Source organism: Canis aureus, chromosome X (genome assembly GCF_053574225.1).
Source record: "Canis aureus isolate CA01 chromosome X, VMU_Caureus_v.1.0, whole genome shotgun sequence".
NCBI lineage: Eukaryota > Metazoa > Chordata > Mammalia > Carnivora > Canidae > Canis > Canis aureus.
In genome coordinates, this window is record NC_135649.1 from 112,686,091 (window position 1) to 112,703,014 (window position 16,924).

The window sequence follows — 16,924 nt, forward strand, 5'->3', positions numbered from 1 at the left end:
CCGTAAAACCAGGAAAAGTGCCTCTGAAGATGCATAATAAAGATAATGGAAGATGTCTTTAAACTACTATCATAAAATAATTTCTCTAAATCATAAAGTGGTGCTAGAATGCCAAATAACAGAATCTCAAAGTCTACTTTCATGCCTTACTTGGTTATACAGAATAGTTAATGACATGACAGTGAAAACTTTCCTAGTGTTAGCGCTATGCCTATTTGAATGAATATTAACAAGTATACAGAAAGGGCTGAAGGAACCCTGCTTGAGTTAAAATACATACATAAAAAATGTGTTTATGCCAATAATCTGGCTATAACACATTACACCTGAATATTTATTACTATTTACGAGTGTTTATTTTATACTTTATAATATTTATATTTATTAGTATTTATTTTATACTTTATAATTATATATAAAATTCTATATAAAAATTCTATATAAAAATATAAATTTATATATAATTTTATTATAATCTAATAAAATTATATTATTATATATCATTAAAGATTATTATAAAAATCATATAATTAAAAATCATATAATTATTATAATTATATATCATAAAAGTCATTTTATAATTTAATATAAGTTGTATTATATAACTAAATATATAATCATATATATCTCAAAAAATGAGCATATAAGTTTGATATATAATTATATATTTATATATAGTCCTATATATTTCATATACTTGTATTTATATATGCTTGTATATTATATATGTGATTCATGAATCATCTGCTAGTTGTACAATCTTAGTTTGCCTCATGTGGGCCTTATTTCCAAAGAAGTCCTGGGGTTCAGTTCACACTGGTGGGCAACCACGTGTCACCGCGTCGCCGCCCGGTGGCTTACCTGGTCATTCCGAAGTCCGACACTTTCACCGAGAGGTCGCTGTCTACCAAGCAGTTCCGAGCCGCCTTTGGAAGAAAAACAGAATCGCCACGTGGTCAGAGTGGCCCGGAATCTCCGGACGCCAGAATCCAGCGTCTTCCTTCCCGCTGGCGGAGTCCTCACGGAGCCTGACATTGCCAATCGCACCCCCCAGATGTTGAGGCACCTTCTCCTTGGCAGTTCTGCAGCTTTCGGGGCGAAGACGTGCTCCCCTGCGTATCTTCACGCACGCACCCACCCGGCCAAACAGCCCGAAGGACGTTACGCGTTCAACACAGAGCCTCAGCTCATGGGCAAGAAGGGAAGCGTTATTTCCAGAAGGTTCCTTCGCCGCCCTGGCCTGGCGGGATGGCAGCGTGCCTTCGGGAGCTCAAGCCCCACCGAGCCAGGCCCTGCCCACGCCCCCCCAACCCCCGGGGGGCCAAAGACACGCGCAGATGTCGCCTCCTTTCCCTTTTGGGTTTCCCAGGCCGCTCCAGCACTGAGCCCTCCTGGGGCAAAGGCCACCTGGCACCTAATGCTGGAGAGACGCCGACACTGACCAAAGTCTTTCCCTTTCACCGGTTCTCCTTCCTACCAGGACACGGCCACCTGCGTCCTGACGGCCGCTCCTCCCAATCTCTTATTTTGCAACTGCGGTTTTCATCCCACAAGGTCATGTGCTTGAGCACGTCACAGGTGGGCACGGGAAGAGCCAAGCGCTCGCCCCTGATGTCCTTCCCAAGGACCCCGTCACTGCAAGGTGGGGACGCTGCGCTGCTTGCTTGCCCCGAGCGGCTCTGCTTACCAGGTCCCTGTGTATGAACTGGTGGCTCTCCAAGAAGGCCATGCCTTCACACACGTCGTAGCACATCTCCAAGAGCTGGGACGCCTCCAGTCCCTTCCCGTGACTCTTCAGGTAATTCAGCAAGCAGCCATTGGTGATATACTCGGTCACTATGTATATGGGGTATCTCTTGGAGCACACCCCATAGAATTTCACCAGCTTCGGATGGCTGAGTTTCCTGGAAATGACAGATTGGCAGAGTTCACTACTGAATTTGCACACTCCGGTTTCCAGATGTTCTGAAAAACAATCACTCTCACATTTTTGCTTGTTTTAATCGCCCCCCCCACCTTCTACTTGAACAAAGAAAGAGAGAAAAACGTTGTGCATTTTATTCTGGGAGCATTAGCCTTTGAAAGCAAAAAGAAAAGAAAAAAAAATCTGCCTCTTAGACGACATCAACACCCCCAGTAGCAAGTTAGCAGTTGTGGGTGCTCTGTGCACCTTTCCCACAGAGAACCAGCGGAACAGGGGTCTGTTGCCTCAAAAATCTCATTGAGTCTCCCGGCATCTAGAGAGCCTCCATGCCTGATGTGGAGGGAGCCACACACTGAGGGCAATCACTTCCACTCTAAAGTATTTAACTTTCTAAGTTTTGAAGTCCAAGCACTTTTATTCTCAAAAACAAAACAAAACAAAACAAAACAAAACAAAAAAACAAAACAGTTGTATCAGAATGTGAAGGGTGCAGGAAAAATGAAAATAGTTGCCATGTTAGGGAAGTGAGATTAGCCATGAGTTCTCTCTTTTTTTTTAATTCATTTTACATTATTGTTACATTATCTTTCTTTTTCTTTTAAGATTTATTTGAGAAAGAGCACACACAAGTGGGGGAAGGGGCCCAGGGAGAATGAGAGAGAATCTCAAGCAAACTCTCCACTCAGAGGCCTATGTGGGGCTTGATACCATGACCCCGAGATCCTGACCTGAGCTGAAATCACGGGTCCAACGCTTAACCGACTGAGCTACCCAGGCACCTCACGTTATCTTTCAATAATTAATTTAGAAAACAGTAATGATATGACATAGCCCTTCTGGTAGGTGATGACAGATAGACGCTCAGCTGTTACGCTGCTCATCTAGTTGTCCATATACTTGATCAATGTACAGGCTAATTCTTTAATGTTCAGGTGTTTAAAGTAAACCTAAAGCCAACATGTCGATTTTAGAATTTTTTATGAGCATTTATTCAATATTCTCTATAGTTAGAACTGTTTATTATTATTTTTTGTTTTTATTTTTTAAAGATTTTATTTATTTTTTTCATGAGAGACACAGAGAGAGAGGCCCAGACACAGGCAGAGGGAGAAGCAGGCTCCATGCAGGGAGCCTGATGCAGCACTGGATCCCAGGACCCCGGGATCACGACCTGAGCCACAGGTAGATGCTCATCCACTGAGCCACCCAGGTGCCCCAGTTATAACTATTTGAGTAGTTCTTTTCTTCCTTCTTGGTTTAGGGACATGCCTTATCAGGTTGCTCAAGGCTATCTATGAGCTCTGTCATGCCTCCTTTCAGCTCTTTTAGAGAACGGCCTGGAACTCAGCATTGCTCCCTACAGGGGGGTGCTAGTGGTGGGACAAAGGTCCCTCACCCAATAAAAGCTGTTCTGTGAACAAATTCAGTCACTGACCAGGGGCCCCATGGTGGGGACACCATGGCAACTGATACTGCCCGCATGATAGGCCTCAAATTGGCCATCAGCTGAGCAGTAGCATTGTCCTCTTAAGGTACAGTTTGACCTCCTTCTTTATGACTAGGTGATTTGTTAATGACTTTTCATGATTCTGTGTGATTACCAGCCATCTAGTAGCAAAAACTATGTTTTAAAGGTACACCATGACACGGGTTACACTATAAACCTAAAGGAGTTTCCCCCAGATTTTTCTGTCCTACAAAAGGAGGACATCAGGGGCCTCCTCCCCAGTTTTAAGACAGTATAATTGCCAAAGCCAGGACAGGCTACATAATTTGCAGGGACCAGGTATGAAATGAAAATCTTTATTTAAGGATTATTCAGAATTTCAAAATGGTGTGGGGTCAGGGTGGCTCAGTCAGTGAGTGTCTGACTTGATTTCAGCTCAGGGTCATGAGATCGAGCCCTGTGTCGGGCTCCACACTCAGCAGGGAGTCTGCTTAGGATTCTCTCTCCCTTTCTCTCTGTCCCTCCCCCCACTCGAATGCTCTCTCTCTCTCTCTCTCTCTCTCTCACTCTCTCTCAAATAAATACATCTTTAAAAAAATAGAGAATCTCAAGATGGGGACATCACAGCAGTAAACCAAGTGCAGAGCCCTTCTAAATGTGGCGGCCCTCAAGGTGGTGCAGGTGGCCCGTGAAGCCAGCCCTTGCCAAAGGCTTATCTTCACATGGTACCTCTGCTTCCAGACAGTTCTGCAGTTGTGGTCAAAGTGATAGTTCTGACTGTCCTGGTACCTTTGGTCTTCATGAGAGAATGACTAAGGAAGTGGACACTGGAATATCTGCCTGGGTTTGCATCTCTGCTCTGCCACTTTTACTAGTGTGGTGACCTTGGACCCATTATTTAACATTTCTGTGCTTCAGCTTCCTATAAAACAAAGATAACAATGGTACCTCCGTCGCAGGCTTCTTAGGAGGGCTGAATGCATTAATATTTATAAAGTGCTCAGAGAGATGCCTGTAAATGCCACATAAGTGTTTAAAATTTGTTTAAAGGGCCCTTACTCTGCAGCAGGCTAGGCTTCGTGATCTCAACTGTCTTTGATCAAAATCCTGCTGTGGCATTGTTCTTCGTATCATGTTGATCAGTTCCCTAAAGGCAGGATGACCAGCTGTCCCAGTTTGCCTGGGACTGAGGGGTTCCTGGATCACAGGCCTTTCCGTGCTAGAGCAGAAGAGTCTCAGGCACACCTGGGTGCTCCGTGTAAGAGCGGGGGGCGGGAGGGGGAGAGATAGAGATAGAGATAGAGAGAGAGCATGCGAGCAAGCCAGCTCAAAGAGAAAAAGAACACATCTGTTTGGAGCTAAGGCCCGTTAGGAAGCGCATCTTCATTTATCCGGTGAGGAAAGAAGTAGGGTGAGAAAGGGGTTCTGTGAGACTGGTTCCAGGAAGGAGAAGGATATTGTCCATAGGGCATTAGTTTTCAGTCTTGCCTTAGTTCTGGCCCCTAGAGGCTCCTGCCCTTGGGCAAGTGCTTTCCACGGCCCCACTCTGTTCCTCATCCCACCACGCACCTCCCCGAAGGGCCAGGGCATACCTACTCAGCACCCATGCATCCCTTTTTCTTGATCACCCTTGGGGTACCAGGACTCTGGAATCCCCTGTCCACGGAGTCCTGAGGCCTCTTCCAGGACTGTGTGGACTCATCCTGGGCCAGTCCCCCTAAGAGTGAACCATGCTATTGGCGTGCCTACCCCTAACCAAGATCCTTAGCTGATAGACAGCTGTCTGTTGGAGACACAGAAGGAGCTTGGAGGTACTGAATGCCATGTCTGCACTTGAGTACTGAGTACAGTGCAGGGCAGAGCTGGGGTGGGAAGAGAAAGGCGAGGGGTAGAGTGGGTGGTTGAGGGCTGACATGTGCCAGAGGCTGGTTTCTCTAAAGAGTCTTGGGAATTCTAAACTGGAATATGGCCTCTGAGGTTGGTACAGAGGTCTACCCGTTAAAGCAGGAGCATAGAACTGATTTTATTCACCAGTGTGTCAGCTTGCTTTACAGCTGCTAAATAATACCTGCCGTATGTGGACTCTTGCTCTAGGCCTTGCAAATGTTGGGGACAGGCCTGTTAGCGTGAATGCCCCACCCCCACGGTAAGGGCCAAACTGCCATTCCTCAGGAGAAACTTACATCATGGTCTGAGCCTCCTGGAAGAATTCATCTTCGGACATGGAGCCCTCCTTGATCATCTTAATGGCAACATCATACTGGCCCTTCCACTTGCCCAGATGGACTACTCCAAACTGACCACTCCCCAGCTCCTTCAGGAGGGTAATCTCTTCTCTCTTCAGTTCCCATATTCCTAATGAGGCAATATAGACACTCTTCAGGATGAGAATGGAAGGCTTTGGGGCTAACAGCTTCCCAAGGGACTTCTCCAGTGAGTTTCATATTGGCAATATGAAGAACAGCAAGACTTTTGATTGTAAGTTGATCGCCTCAAAAAACCCTTCGTGAGGCAGTCTTATATGACCTCTCTGACCACACGATAATGCCAACAGGACAATACTCTTCTTGAAGCAGCCAGAGTTCTCGACAAAAGGCTTAGGGCACTTTGCCAACCAGAGGCATCTTGGAAATACCTGGTGTGAAAGTGTGCTCGATGCTCTTAGCTTGGTAAAATAATCATTAGCGTTTTTTAAATAAAGCAAACTAAACTGTGATCTGGGTAGATGTCATTATCCTAAATACACAAAGTTGAACACTGCCTCCCCTAAGTAGGCACAGAATCCCAGAAGAAGAAAAGACAGGCAATGGCAAATATATATATGCGTATATATATATATATAAATTTATATATAATAATAAAACTATAATTTATATATAATATATATATATTATATATAAATTTTAAACCAGAAATGGTGGGAAATGGAGTTTAAGAGCCCAGGTGTTTGTCCATACCACTTCCCAAGGACACGGAGGTGGGAACCTTGTTGGCCTTGGTCGACACAGGGTGGCGGAGTCGCGTGATCATGCCTACAATGAAATCAGCACCATATCATCACATCGTATCACATCACATTACATCACCCCTCTGTTTGCGCTCTCGCCAGAGTAGCTGGAAAAGTACAGAGTTCAGGATGTCGTGATGGAGAGAGCGGGTCCATTCTGACCATGTTCATCCTGTAGCTGTATTGATTTGCTTGACTTGACTAATTAGCTCAATGTAAAGCAAAAATGAGAAGAGTAAAACATCTTTATGTGATTTTTAAAAATCCCATCAAATAAGTTGCTCGATGGAATCTTTCATTTAAAAAGATTTCCCGGGGATCCCTGGGTGGCTTGGCGGTTTGGCGCCTGCTTTTGGCCTGGAGTGTGATCCTGGGGTCCCAGAATCGAGTCCTGCATCGGGCTCCCTGCGTGGGGCCTGCTTCTCCCTCTGCCTGTGTCTCTGCCTCTCTCTCTTTCTGTGTATCTCTCATGAATGAATAAATAAAATCTTTAAAAATAAATAAATAAATAAATAAATAAATAAATAAATAAATAAATAGTTTCCCCATTTTGGTTCTGCTTTTTATAGTCCTATATTTATATACATATACATACAGCTCAATAATTTGGTTAAAAAAAATCCAAACAGTACAGAAGGGCACAAAATAAAAAGCAAACCACTCAATTTTTAAAAATCAAAACTATTACTAAGTTGCATTAAACGCTCAAGTCAGGGATCCCTGGGTTGCTCAGTGGTTTGGCACCTGCCTTTGGCCTGGGGCGTGATCTTGGGGTCCCGGGATCGGGTCCCACATCGGGCTCCCTGTGTGGGGCCTGCTTCTCCCTCGGCCTGTGTCTCTGCCTCTCTCTCTGTGTGTCTCTCATGAATAAATAAATAAAATCTAAAAAAAAATAAATTCTCAACAACAACAACAAAAAAGAAATTCCACTTGTAGGGAATCTGGCTACAGAAACACTCATACGGATGCACAGAGCTACGTGTACAGGCCTGTACATTGAAATATCGATCATGATGTGAAAATACTGTATGCGATGCAACCGCTAATCGATCCAGGGTTGGGTGAATACATTTCGGAGTAATTCTACTGTAGAATTCTATGCAGCTGTTAAACAGACCATGAGCGATATGTATGTGCATGGAAAGACCACTAAGACATGTTGAGCAGAGAAAGCAAGCTGAAAAAGCAGTGTGTGGGGGGAAGGATCTGATCTCTGTAAAAACATAATGTGTAAAAAAAAAAAATAAACCAAAAATCCCCCCAAAACATAGTGTGCATACATACACATATATAAGTCATTCATATCTATAATAAATAGTGTTAGTATCAGCAGACCAAAAGATTCTGTTGGAATAGACCCCAACTTGTCTACGGGGTCCTCTCTCCAATGATAAACGTTTCTATAATGTTTGAATTTTGTAATCAACTTATTTCCCTAGGCTGAAAAAGACTGCAAATATTTTTATAACGAGAATCTCCATTCCTAAGTTGCTAACTTACTCAATTTCATTTTTCTGGCATTTTAGAGTGCAGAGTGTCATTCCAGGGAAACGTAGGCTAAAAATCACAGCAGGTGTGTGACTTGAGAGCATTTTTATTCCTATTTTCATGGTTCCCAATAATATTAAGACTATTAGGAGGATCAGTGATACCTGAGAAAATTGATACTTATCAACAAGGACCCATAAAAAGAAAAACCGAAAAAAATTACCTGCTGAATTGTGTTGATGGTAGTGAATAAGCTTGGGAATAGAATCAAAACAGTAGTTTTCCGCCAGGTACAATTTGTTCTCGGCATTTGTATGCACATGGTAATGCTTGACAGTTCCTTTTTTATCACTGGTAAGGAAGAAAGAATGTTAGAATGTTTTTTTTTTTTTTTTTAGATTTTATTTATTTTGAGAGAGGGAGAGAGAGCACAATCGAAGAGGAGGGGCAGAGGCAGAGGGAGAAGCAGGCTCACTGCTGAGCGGGAAGCCTGATGCGGGGCTCGATCCCAGGACCCTGAGATCATGACCTGAGCCAAAGGTAGATCCTTAACCGACTGAGCCACCCAGGGGCCCCTAGAATATTTTTGATTATCAATTGAAGTTTGATCAAACAATGGTTAAATGATAATTCAGATGCATTCGCAAATTTTGGAGAGGGAAGTCAGAGGGTTTCTGGACATGTGATGTTTTTCTAGAGCTATCCATGACAATGGGTAATTACGGAAGAGAGCTCCTCTCTGAACTCAACGCATCTTTTGTACACATACAGAATTCATGTACAATAAAATCCCAACTTTCTGCACTGTTCCTCTCTGGAATCTTCCTTTGATGATCGAGAGCCCTGCAGTTCTTAAAGATCATTATTCTGAACACCAATTCTCTTTTAGGATAATAATGAAGATTAAAATGTGGGAGACAAAAAAAAAATTAAATGTGGGAGACAACGGTGATTAGGCTGTGGGTGTTCTCATCCAGAGCATGGGTGGGAGGCTCTTTTGCGAGTAGTGCATGCAAGATGAAATGGGTGGGGATACCCTTTAATTCCTCTTATGAACTTGCACCTTTTCCACATAAAACATGTTTTTCCTGTTGTTCTACTTTTGGAAAATAGTGGTGAATTGAAGCACATTGATTTGGGCTAATGAGGAATAATACACCCGCCTGTCTTAGATATCAGAGCCGTACTCTAATCAAGAGCTGGGCTTTGGGACTCCTGGGCGGCTCAGTGGTTGAGCATCTGCCTTCGGCTCGGGCGTGACCCCAGAGTCCGGGAAAAAGTCCCACATCGGGCTCCCTGCAGGGAGTCTGCTTCTCCTCTGCCTCTCTCTCTCTCTCTGTGTCTCTCATGAATAAATAAATAAAATCTTAAAAAAAAAAAAAGCTGGGCTTTGCGTCCCCTTCCACTGCTTGTTGGCAACCCTCATTTGGGTGTTACGAAGATCAGATGCAATTTTATATATAGCAATTTGCACTATGCTTGGCGCATAAGAAACTGTTGATGAATTGTTGCTGTAATGCCAGCCTGGTTAAAATTGCAACTATAAAAAGGAAAAGGGGTGCTTTCTTGTTGCAAGTGGCTACTTTGCTCTTGGTCTCAGCATGCAATTCATTCAAGCCCATGGATGATGTTTCATAAAAAGAAAGCTTCCGTGTTCATTAATTTGGATTATTTTCATTTGATTCCTTAGCTATTTGCTGCTTTTTTTCTACCCGGTCACCTTCAAAAATAAATCTGGGGTCAAGGATCTTGACTTGGAAGACTTCTCGTATCAGGTTTGGCTGAAACTGCAGGGCCTGCTTCTGCCTGTGTCTCTGCCTCTCTCCGTGTCTCTCGTGAATAAATAAATAAAATCTTTAAAACAGCAACAACTATAATAGTAACTGCTATTCACGCATGAAGTGCTCACTCTGTGCCGGGCACCCTTGTGATCCAACACGTGAATTAACTCACTTCATCCATAGAACATAGTCGTCATTGTTATTTTTCCTTTTCAGAGGGGGATGCCGAGGCACAGAGTTCGGGGACATAGAGCCTTGAAATGGTAGAGTCGGGAGTGGGACCCCGAGGTGCAGCTTCAAGCCAGAGCTCTTAACCACAAAGAGAAGACAGCACCCCGGAAAGAAGCTTTCTGCGGAACACAGATACACTGACTCGACTCTCTGCTAGCTCTGTCCCCTACTGGAGACACTGGCTAAAAAACCAGAGCCTGGGGTGGGTTTCTCAGCTCAGCAGGTGGCTGAGGCCAAGAGTGGACAGGCTCCGTTGCTCTTTTTCTCTCTTTCTAGACATAGGACCGAGTCCAGGGGAACAGCCCGAGATTCCTTTAACAGGTGTGTACTGAGGCGGGCGGTGCACCCCCCCTGCTGCCCGGGATGTGCAGAAGAGGACCCCCACCCAGGGAACAAGCTCTCAGAGTAGAGGCCAAGTGGACAAGGCAACTACAAACAGTTGCATTCTATAGAAATATTTTGATCCACGATGCCAGAGGTTAAAGATGGTGTCTTATCCCCAAATGGGACTCGATGGCCAGCATATCCAGAGAACATGCACAAGAGATGAGAAGGAAATCCGTGTGATACTCACTTCATAGCCTTGCTAAATAAAGACACTGTATACATTCCCACCTGGCGGGAATTTCGGACCATAAACGCACCTTCTTTTCCCTGGAAAGGAAAGAAAAGAGGGGAAGGAACAGAAAACCTTTTCGTTATTCTTGAAAACTATTTTTCCTGGTAGGTGGTAGGGAAGTGGATCTTTCAGACCCACTTGGAACGCCATTGACGGCCCAGGTCACCCAACAGCTGGCACAGAAGGGGACCCACGGGGCAGCTTTCCTCCTCTGCTCGCTCTCTTCCTTTAGAGACCTACCCCGTGTGCCTCGACTCTCCCCCCCCCCCCCCGCCACTTAGCTTCTAACCCTCCCCGATGGTTTGCTCTGCTTGGTGTTTGTGCAAGCCTGATGTTTTAATCTTGCAGAAATAACATTTAAAACCACCCACCGCCGTGGAATATAATACCCGAGAAGGCATTAGAAAACCAAAGGCGCAGAACAAATCATTTGTTAGAGTTCCATGCCCAGCTTGTCTTTCTTAATGACTTGGGCTAATTCCAAGCAGATCCAGAATCGGGAGGGGCAGACAGTAACCCATAGGCATGTGACAATGTGACAAGATTCAGAGTTAGGGGGTGGCGTCATCGCATTCTCACGAGTACCCCTCAAAGAAACCACTGGCGTGCTTTATTAGGTCGAACTATATATCAAAGCACCAGTTTTGCAGGTTGGAAAGAGTTTGCTTCTGGTAATTCTGTGCCAATTTAGTAACAAAATCTAGGCCCTGTTACAGCCGCTGGACTCCGCTTTAGGTGCTAGTGAGCAGGGCCGGTGGAGCTGGACTGTTACAAGGATGCCCCCCCCGGCTCCCCCAGAAATCATGCCTCTGTTCTTGCCCTGTGCCATCCCCCCCACTGAGTCCGGGCTGGGCCTCGGGGCTTGCTCTGGCTCATAGGACGTTAGCAGGCAGGACAAAAGCAGAAATGTTAAGTGCGTGGAGCGACCTGCGGGCCTTGCGCCGTGTCCCGCTGCCTGGGCTCACCAGGCCGTGAGGAGGCCCACGCCAGCCCCACGGGCGGAACGGAGGCACCCGCTTGGCACACTGGTGAGAAACCATAAATCTTGTTTCAAACCGCTAGACGTGGAAGTGGCTGACGACCCAGCAGGAGATAAGGAAAGCCAGAGGAAGTGGCTACGTGCGCAGGGCCTGTAAGCCAGGGGCTGGACGCCTGACGCCCTGAGGACACCCGGGGGGTCTCCGCCAGAAGTAAGCCCCGTGCCCTCTGCGCCCGGCGACAGGTTCTCAGAGGCTGCGTTGCAGACCAGGTGACTTACCTTTTGTCTCAGTAACTGCTCAGACTGTGACCTGGAGATGTTACCTGCAAACCAGCTGCAACGAGAAAGAATTGCATGTTTGCCAGTCGAGGGTGTTGAGCGGTGTGACTCCTCACCCAGCTTTCTAATCCGGAGGCATCGGCCTCCATCGGGGATTTCCACACCTCACCGCCCCGGAGAATCCCCCCAGGGGGCTCTTCAAAAATACGGATTCCTGAGTCTCCACCACCTGAGCATGATTCTGGGGTAGGGCCTGCGTCTCTGTGTTTTCACACAGGCTGGCACTTAAGAACCTTTGGCCTCCTTCCGGCAGGTGCCTAAGTTCTATGTGCCACTGTTTGGAGGGAGAGCCAGAGATTAGACCAATGAAGAATGTTCCAGTGGGAAAGTTGGGGCTGCCATAGATGAGAGTTCCTGTCTTTCTTTCTTTCTTTTTTTTTTTAGTTCCTGTCTTTCAACCCTATATTTTTCTTTTAATAATCTGATAGAAGGACACGTTATAGCATCTAGTTTCAAAGCAAATGTTTTTCTAACAAATGTTTTTGATTTGCAGTAGATAAGCCTCTGTGGTTATATTAAGCCAGTAATATTAAGCCACCTGAGAAAGAGATGGCATGGGGCAGCCAGGTGTAATATTTTCTTTTTTTTAAAGATTTGGGCAGCCTTGGTGGCTCAGCGGTTTAGTGCCGCCTTCAGCCCAGGGCCTGATCCTGGAGACCTGGGATCGAGTCCCACATTGGGCTCCCTGCCTTCTGTGTGTCTCTCATGAATAAATAAATTAAAAAAAGATTTTATTCATTTACTTGAGAGAGGGAGGAGGAGAGAGAGAGAGAGAGAGAGCAAGCACAAAGGCAAAGGGAGAAGCAGACTCCCTACTGAGCAGGGAGCCCAACACAGGGCTGGATCCCAGGACCCTGAGATCACGACCTGAGCTGAAGGCAGACACTTAACCAACTGAGCCCCCCAGGTGACCCCAGGTGTAATCTTTAAGTATTGCCTTTTTCACTACGTCACTACGTTAGCCGAGAGCATAACATCTTACTTTGTATGTAGAGCTCAGCAGGCCACAGAGTTGTTTCTCATGTGAGATCAACAATGTGTGTAGTCTTTTGGTTTTGGCCAGAATGTCACACTAGGGAAATGAACAGGGTGTGAGGGGGATGGAGCATGGGTTTGGGGGCTTACAAGGACCCTCTGGCTAGAGAATAATATCCGAGGAGGAAAGAAGAACCCAAGGGTGAGGATGTGTTAGGTGGGACGTGGCGGCGGGGGGGTGGTGTCAGCTGCTGGGCAGGTCAGTGAGGTAGAAAGAGCCACCAGTCAGCCTGGAGGTCTGGAATCTAGACATAACTTCCTAATAAGTAGTTGTACAGCTTTGGACAAGCCACTTAGCCTCTTTTGACCTTGGAATTACCCATTTACAAAATGAAGATGAGAGTTGAATTCGGTAAGTTTAACAGTCTCTTCTAGTTCTACCCGTACAGATACGATATAATTAATCCTTGAGGTATGAACTGATAATTTTCTTCTTAGTTAATATTTTAAGCTAATCATAGCTAATCCAAAGATTCCTTGGGAAATGTGATTCAGGATACCTGCCTATGGGAGATAGGAGAAAGAGATGATCGGGGATCAGGAGAGAGGCCTGGAGAAGCAAGGTGAGATTGTGAATAAGCGCCCCCCCCCCCCCACACACACACACTTTGCTCGTGTCATAATTTTGCTGAGGTCTGGCTCTGTTTTAAAAAAGATTTCAGCTCATCAGTGCCCGAGCAGCTGAGCCTTAAGCCTGGTCCTAAGATATGACTTTCCCTCGAAGCTTCCATGCCTCAGCCTTCAAGAGAGCAAGAGTAGAATTGCCCGCGGAGTTCTGGCCACCAAAGAAATGCTTCAGTGCCCCCGATAAAGGAAGAAGCCAGGGCCACCAAGCACAGTGTGAGAGGCTGAGCCCCAGGTCACACAGACCTCAGCTTCTGATTGTCCTTAGGCATCTCTTTGACTTTGAAGAGAGTAGGTCTCTCTTGATCATTTCCCCAAAGCACACCTCTCATGCACAATTTGAATTTAGAAATGCTGGAGATAGAGACTTTCCATGTGGTCAGATCTGGGCTTTCCAAACCAAAGAAAGACTTCCAACTCATCAAAATGCTAAAGGCTAACATGTACAATTCGAAGTTCACTCCCATGGGTTTAAGTCTTTGTCATCCGTCAAAGCGCTATTATCTTTGGATCATTTTTATGCTGGTGTTTCTCAGTCTTTTATGTCTTAGTTTGAATTATTCCACCTTTCCTGCAGGTGGATGTTGGGGCAGAAGGTAGGGATCAAGTGCTAGGAGGCGGTGAAAAGGCCATGCTAATGGAGGGGTGGGGCATACATCACATCTTCCATAACGTGGCACCAATGCCTAGGGCTGAGCTGGGTTAGAGGTAAGTCCAAGAGGCAAAACAGTGACATGTACTTATAAAACCTCTCACTGTACCTAGAGGCGATATATCAGTGACAGCGCTCATACAAACACAGAACTGAAAATATGTGTAATCCTGGTGTTCAAGAGAGTTGGCCACCACCGGGGAGCAGGTGTCCGGGAGATGCATCACTCCCATCTCTAAGGAGTGCCAATTTTAAATAAAGTTCAGGAGACTTATTAGTCCCTATATTTAGAAGGAGACAGTCTTAGATTTTGGAAAAGACCTTAAGGGCCCCTCAGGCTAACCTGTCCCAGAACAGTTAGGGTGATCATACATTTCTATTCACCCAGAAGAGTCTAGTTTATGCCTGGTGTCCAGGTGCAATATTTAATAGCGCTCTCTCTCTCGCTCACTCTCTCTGTGTCAAATGTCCTAATCTGGATGCTAAATGATGAGGTCACCCTAGAAATAGGACTCTCTCAATATAAATACTGTCACATTCAAGTCTCAGTTGTGCTACCTTGTTGACTGCATCATGAATAACTTCAAAAATGGGACTCGGTGCTAAGAAGAGCCTTCAAACATCACCCTGGTTAGAAACCTCCTGGGAAGAAATAATTGGCAGAAATGTCATATGCTGCATCCGTGAAGACAAAGTGAAGTGAAGGGGACACCAGGTATATGATAAATCCAGTGAATATGTACAGCCAACTTAGATAATCCAGATTGAAGAAAAACATTTCCGTTAGTAACAACCTGTCATCCAGACAAATGGCCCAGAAGCTCACATGACTTTACCCATGTAAATACAGCCTCCCGGGCAAGTCTGAGACATCTGCTCTAATGCCTCCAGGGAAGAATGGAATAGAAGCATCTATGTTAGTTTTAGAGGAACACAGAGGACTTTCAAACTCACTCATAGTCTTCCAGGTTTTCCTCTTCTTCAGATGAACTGGACTCAGGAAATCCCCTTAAGAAGAGAGGAAACGATACGAATGCAAACAACCACCAAGAAATAATGCAATCACCTAGCGGTGCAATGTCAAAAATCCCACCCTGCTTTCACCCCCGTAAATAAAATTTAGACTGTCAGGGTTCCCTCTTTGCACTTGGGAGGATATCTGCAAAGTGAAGAGAGAATGACTCACAAGTTGAGTTCGTGCCTGGTTTAATGAGAAAATGGTTCTTTGCTACAGGAGGCCCCCAGGAACACGGATTTGTTTGACTCTTTTGGAAGAGCAGGATCATGAAATAGATGAGTGCTCTCGGGAGCAGCTGTAGTATGAGGTTCAAAAAAAATTCGGCTTGGGTATAGAGCAATTCTTAGAGAAGAGGTACTGGACTCTCGGCGGGTTTTCCTCCTGCTAGAGAGGCCGAGCCAGGTATGCTCCTGTTCATGCTAACACCAGTGCATGTCGTGAATGATGGACGGGAACTATCACCGTGAAGAAAACTGTAACCCACGACTCATCGATTCAGATCAACCGAAGGGATCAGAGAGGCCAACTACATGAATTGTTTTGGCTTGCCTTCACCTTAAACGTGAAGTCCAGTTGCAAAATGATTGCAAATTTGGTTAGTTTTCCTGCAAATGGAAGCAAACCCTAGCCATAAAGGAGTGTGCATTGACTTACCATGACATCTTTGAGGTGCTGTGATTGACACCAGTCCTTTCTCTCTGGTTACTGCCCGTGAAATCGTCACTGCTACGACAAAAGACACATGTCGTCACTTCACGACAATAAGCTTCTGATTATTTGTAAATGTTCCAGGACAAAAATAGTTGTGTTAGATATCTTTTAGCTTCATTGAACATTTTGACCGGCACATTTCACTTGGTTTGGGAATTCAAGCTAATGAGTTATTTCTGCATGTTCGTCCTGGCAGGGACCCCGATGACAAGTGGTAGCTTGTCCGTGTTCCTAAACAAGAGACCTGTGAATAGCAACGTGGGATTAGTAGATCATCTCCACCGGATTTGCCCTGATTCTCTGGTCGATATGCAAGCATCCGGTCACTTATATATTTTAACATGTTCTTTTCCTCGTGGCTGTTGCAATTAAAAGTCCGGGAAAAAAAAATAAAAGTCTGGAAAATACTGAACTTTTAACTCCATGTGGACGCCGATGGATCCACAGGATCTTCATCACCCCTCTGCCACCCGTCATTTTCCCTCTTCCGTTTTGGGTGCCAAGCAGAGCGTGAGGAAGGGCCTACCTCTCCAAGTCCAAAGGCTGTTTTGTTTGGAATGGAGGGCCTATTTCCTGCTTGCCTTCGTATCTCAGGATCTTTTTTAAAACCACCCTTCATAGTGACAAGCTTCCCTAACAAGGAAATGCTTCTCTGGCTCCATTTCAAGGAATGCCCGGAGAAAGCCCTCAACACCGCAGTGCCTTCCAAGGAGCCTCACTCGCTCCTAGCATGGCTTTTTTTGCTTCATCTTTTCATAAGAAAACTCGTATTTTAAAATGCTAAGCAGTCTACTTAGCCTTTGTGTTGTCTTTAAAGAAGGCAGAGACTGTCCTTCAATAGTGCATCTCTTAGGTTTAGCCACATAATGGGACACTGCGTAGACACTCAAAATAACCATGGGATCCCTGGGTGGCTCAGCGGTTTAGCGCCTGCCTTCAGCCCAGGACGTGATCCTGGAGTCCCGGGATCGAGTCCCACATCAGGCTCCCCACAAGCAGCCTGCTTCTCCCTCTGCCTGTGTCTCTGCCTCTCTCTGTCTCTCATGAATAAATAAATAAAATCTTGAAA

General features: G+C 45.3%; 1 protein-coding gene across 4 annotated transcripts in view; it reads right to left on the bottom strand.

Moving 5' to 3' along the window:
• BMX (BMX non-receptor tyrosine kinase) overlaps positions 1-16,924 on the bottom strand; it is a 52,162-nt gene that overhangs the window by 10,720 nt on the left and 24,518 nt on the right. For 3 of the 4 annotated variants that reach the window (XM_077889145.1, XM_077889143.1, XM_077889141.1), the window contains 9 exons: positions 15,799-15,870; positions 15,081-15,134; positions 11,756-11,810; positions 10,453-10,532; positions 8,090-8,217; positions 6,329-6,403; positions 5,555-5,726; positions 1,688-1,904; positions 862-926 (listed from right to left, as the gene is read on the bottom strand). In XM_077889145.1, coding sequence (XP_077745271.1) covers positions 862-926; positions 1,688-1,904; positions 5,555-5,726; positions 6,329-6,403; positions 8,090-8,217; positions 10,453-10,532; positions 11,756-11,810; positions 15,081-15,134; positions 15,799-15,870 — 918 coding nt within the window. The remainder of the gene's footprint in view (positions 1-861; positions 927-1,687; positions 1,905-5,554; positions 5,727-6,328; positions 6,404-8,089; positions 8,218-10,452; positions 10,533-11,755; positions 11,811-15,080; positions 15,135-15,798; positions 15,871-16,924) is intronic. The other variant, XM_077889142.1, reaches the window with a different exon arrangement.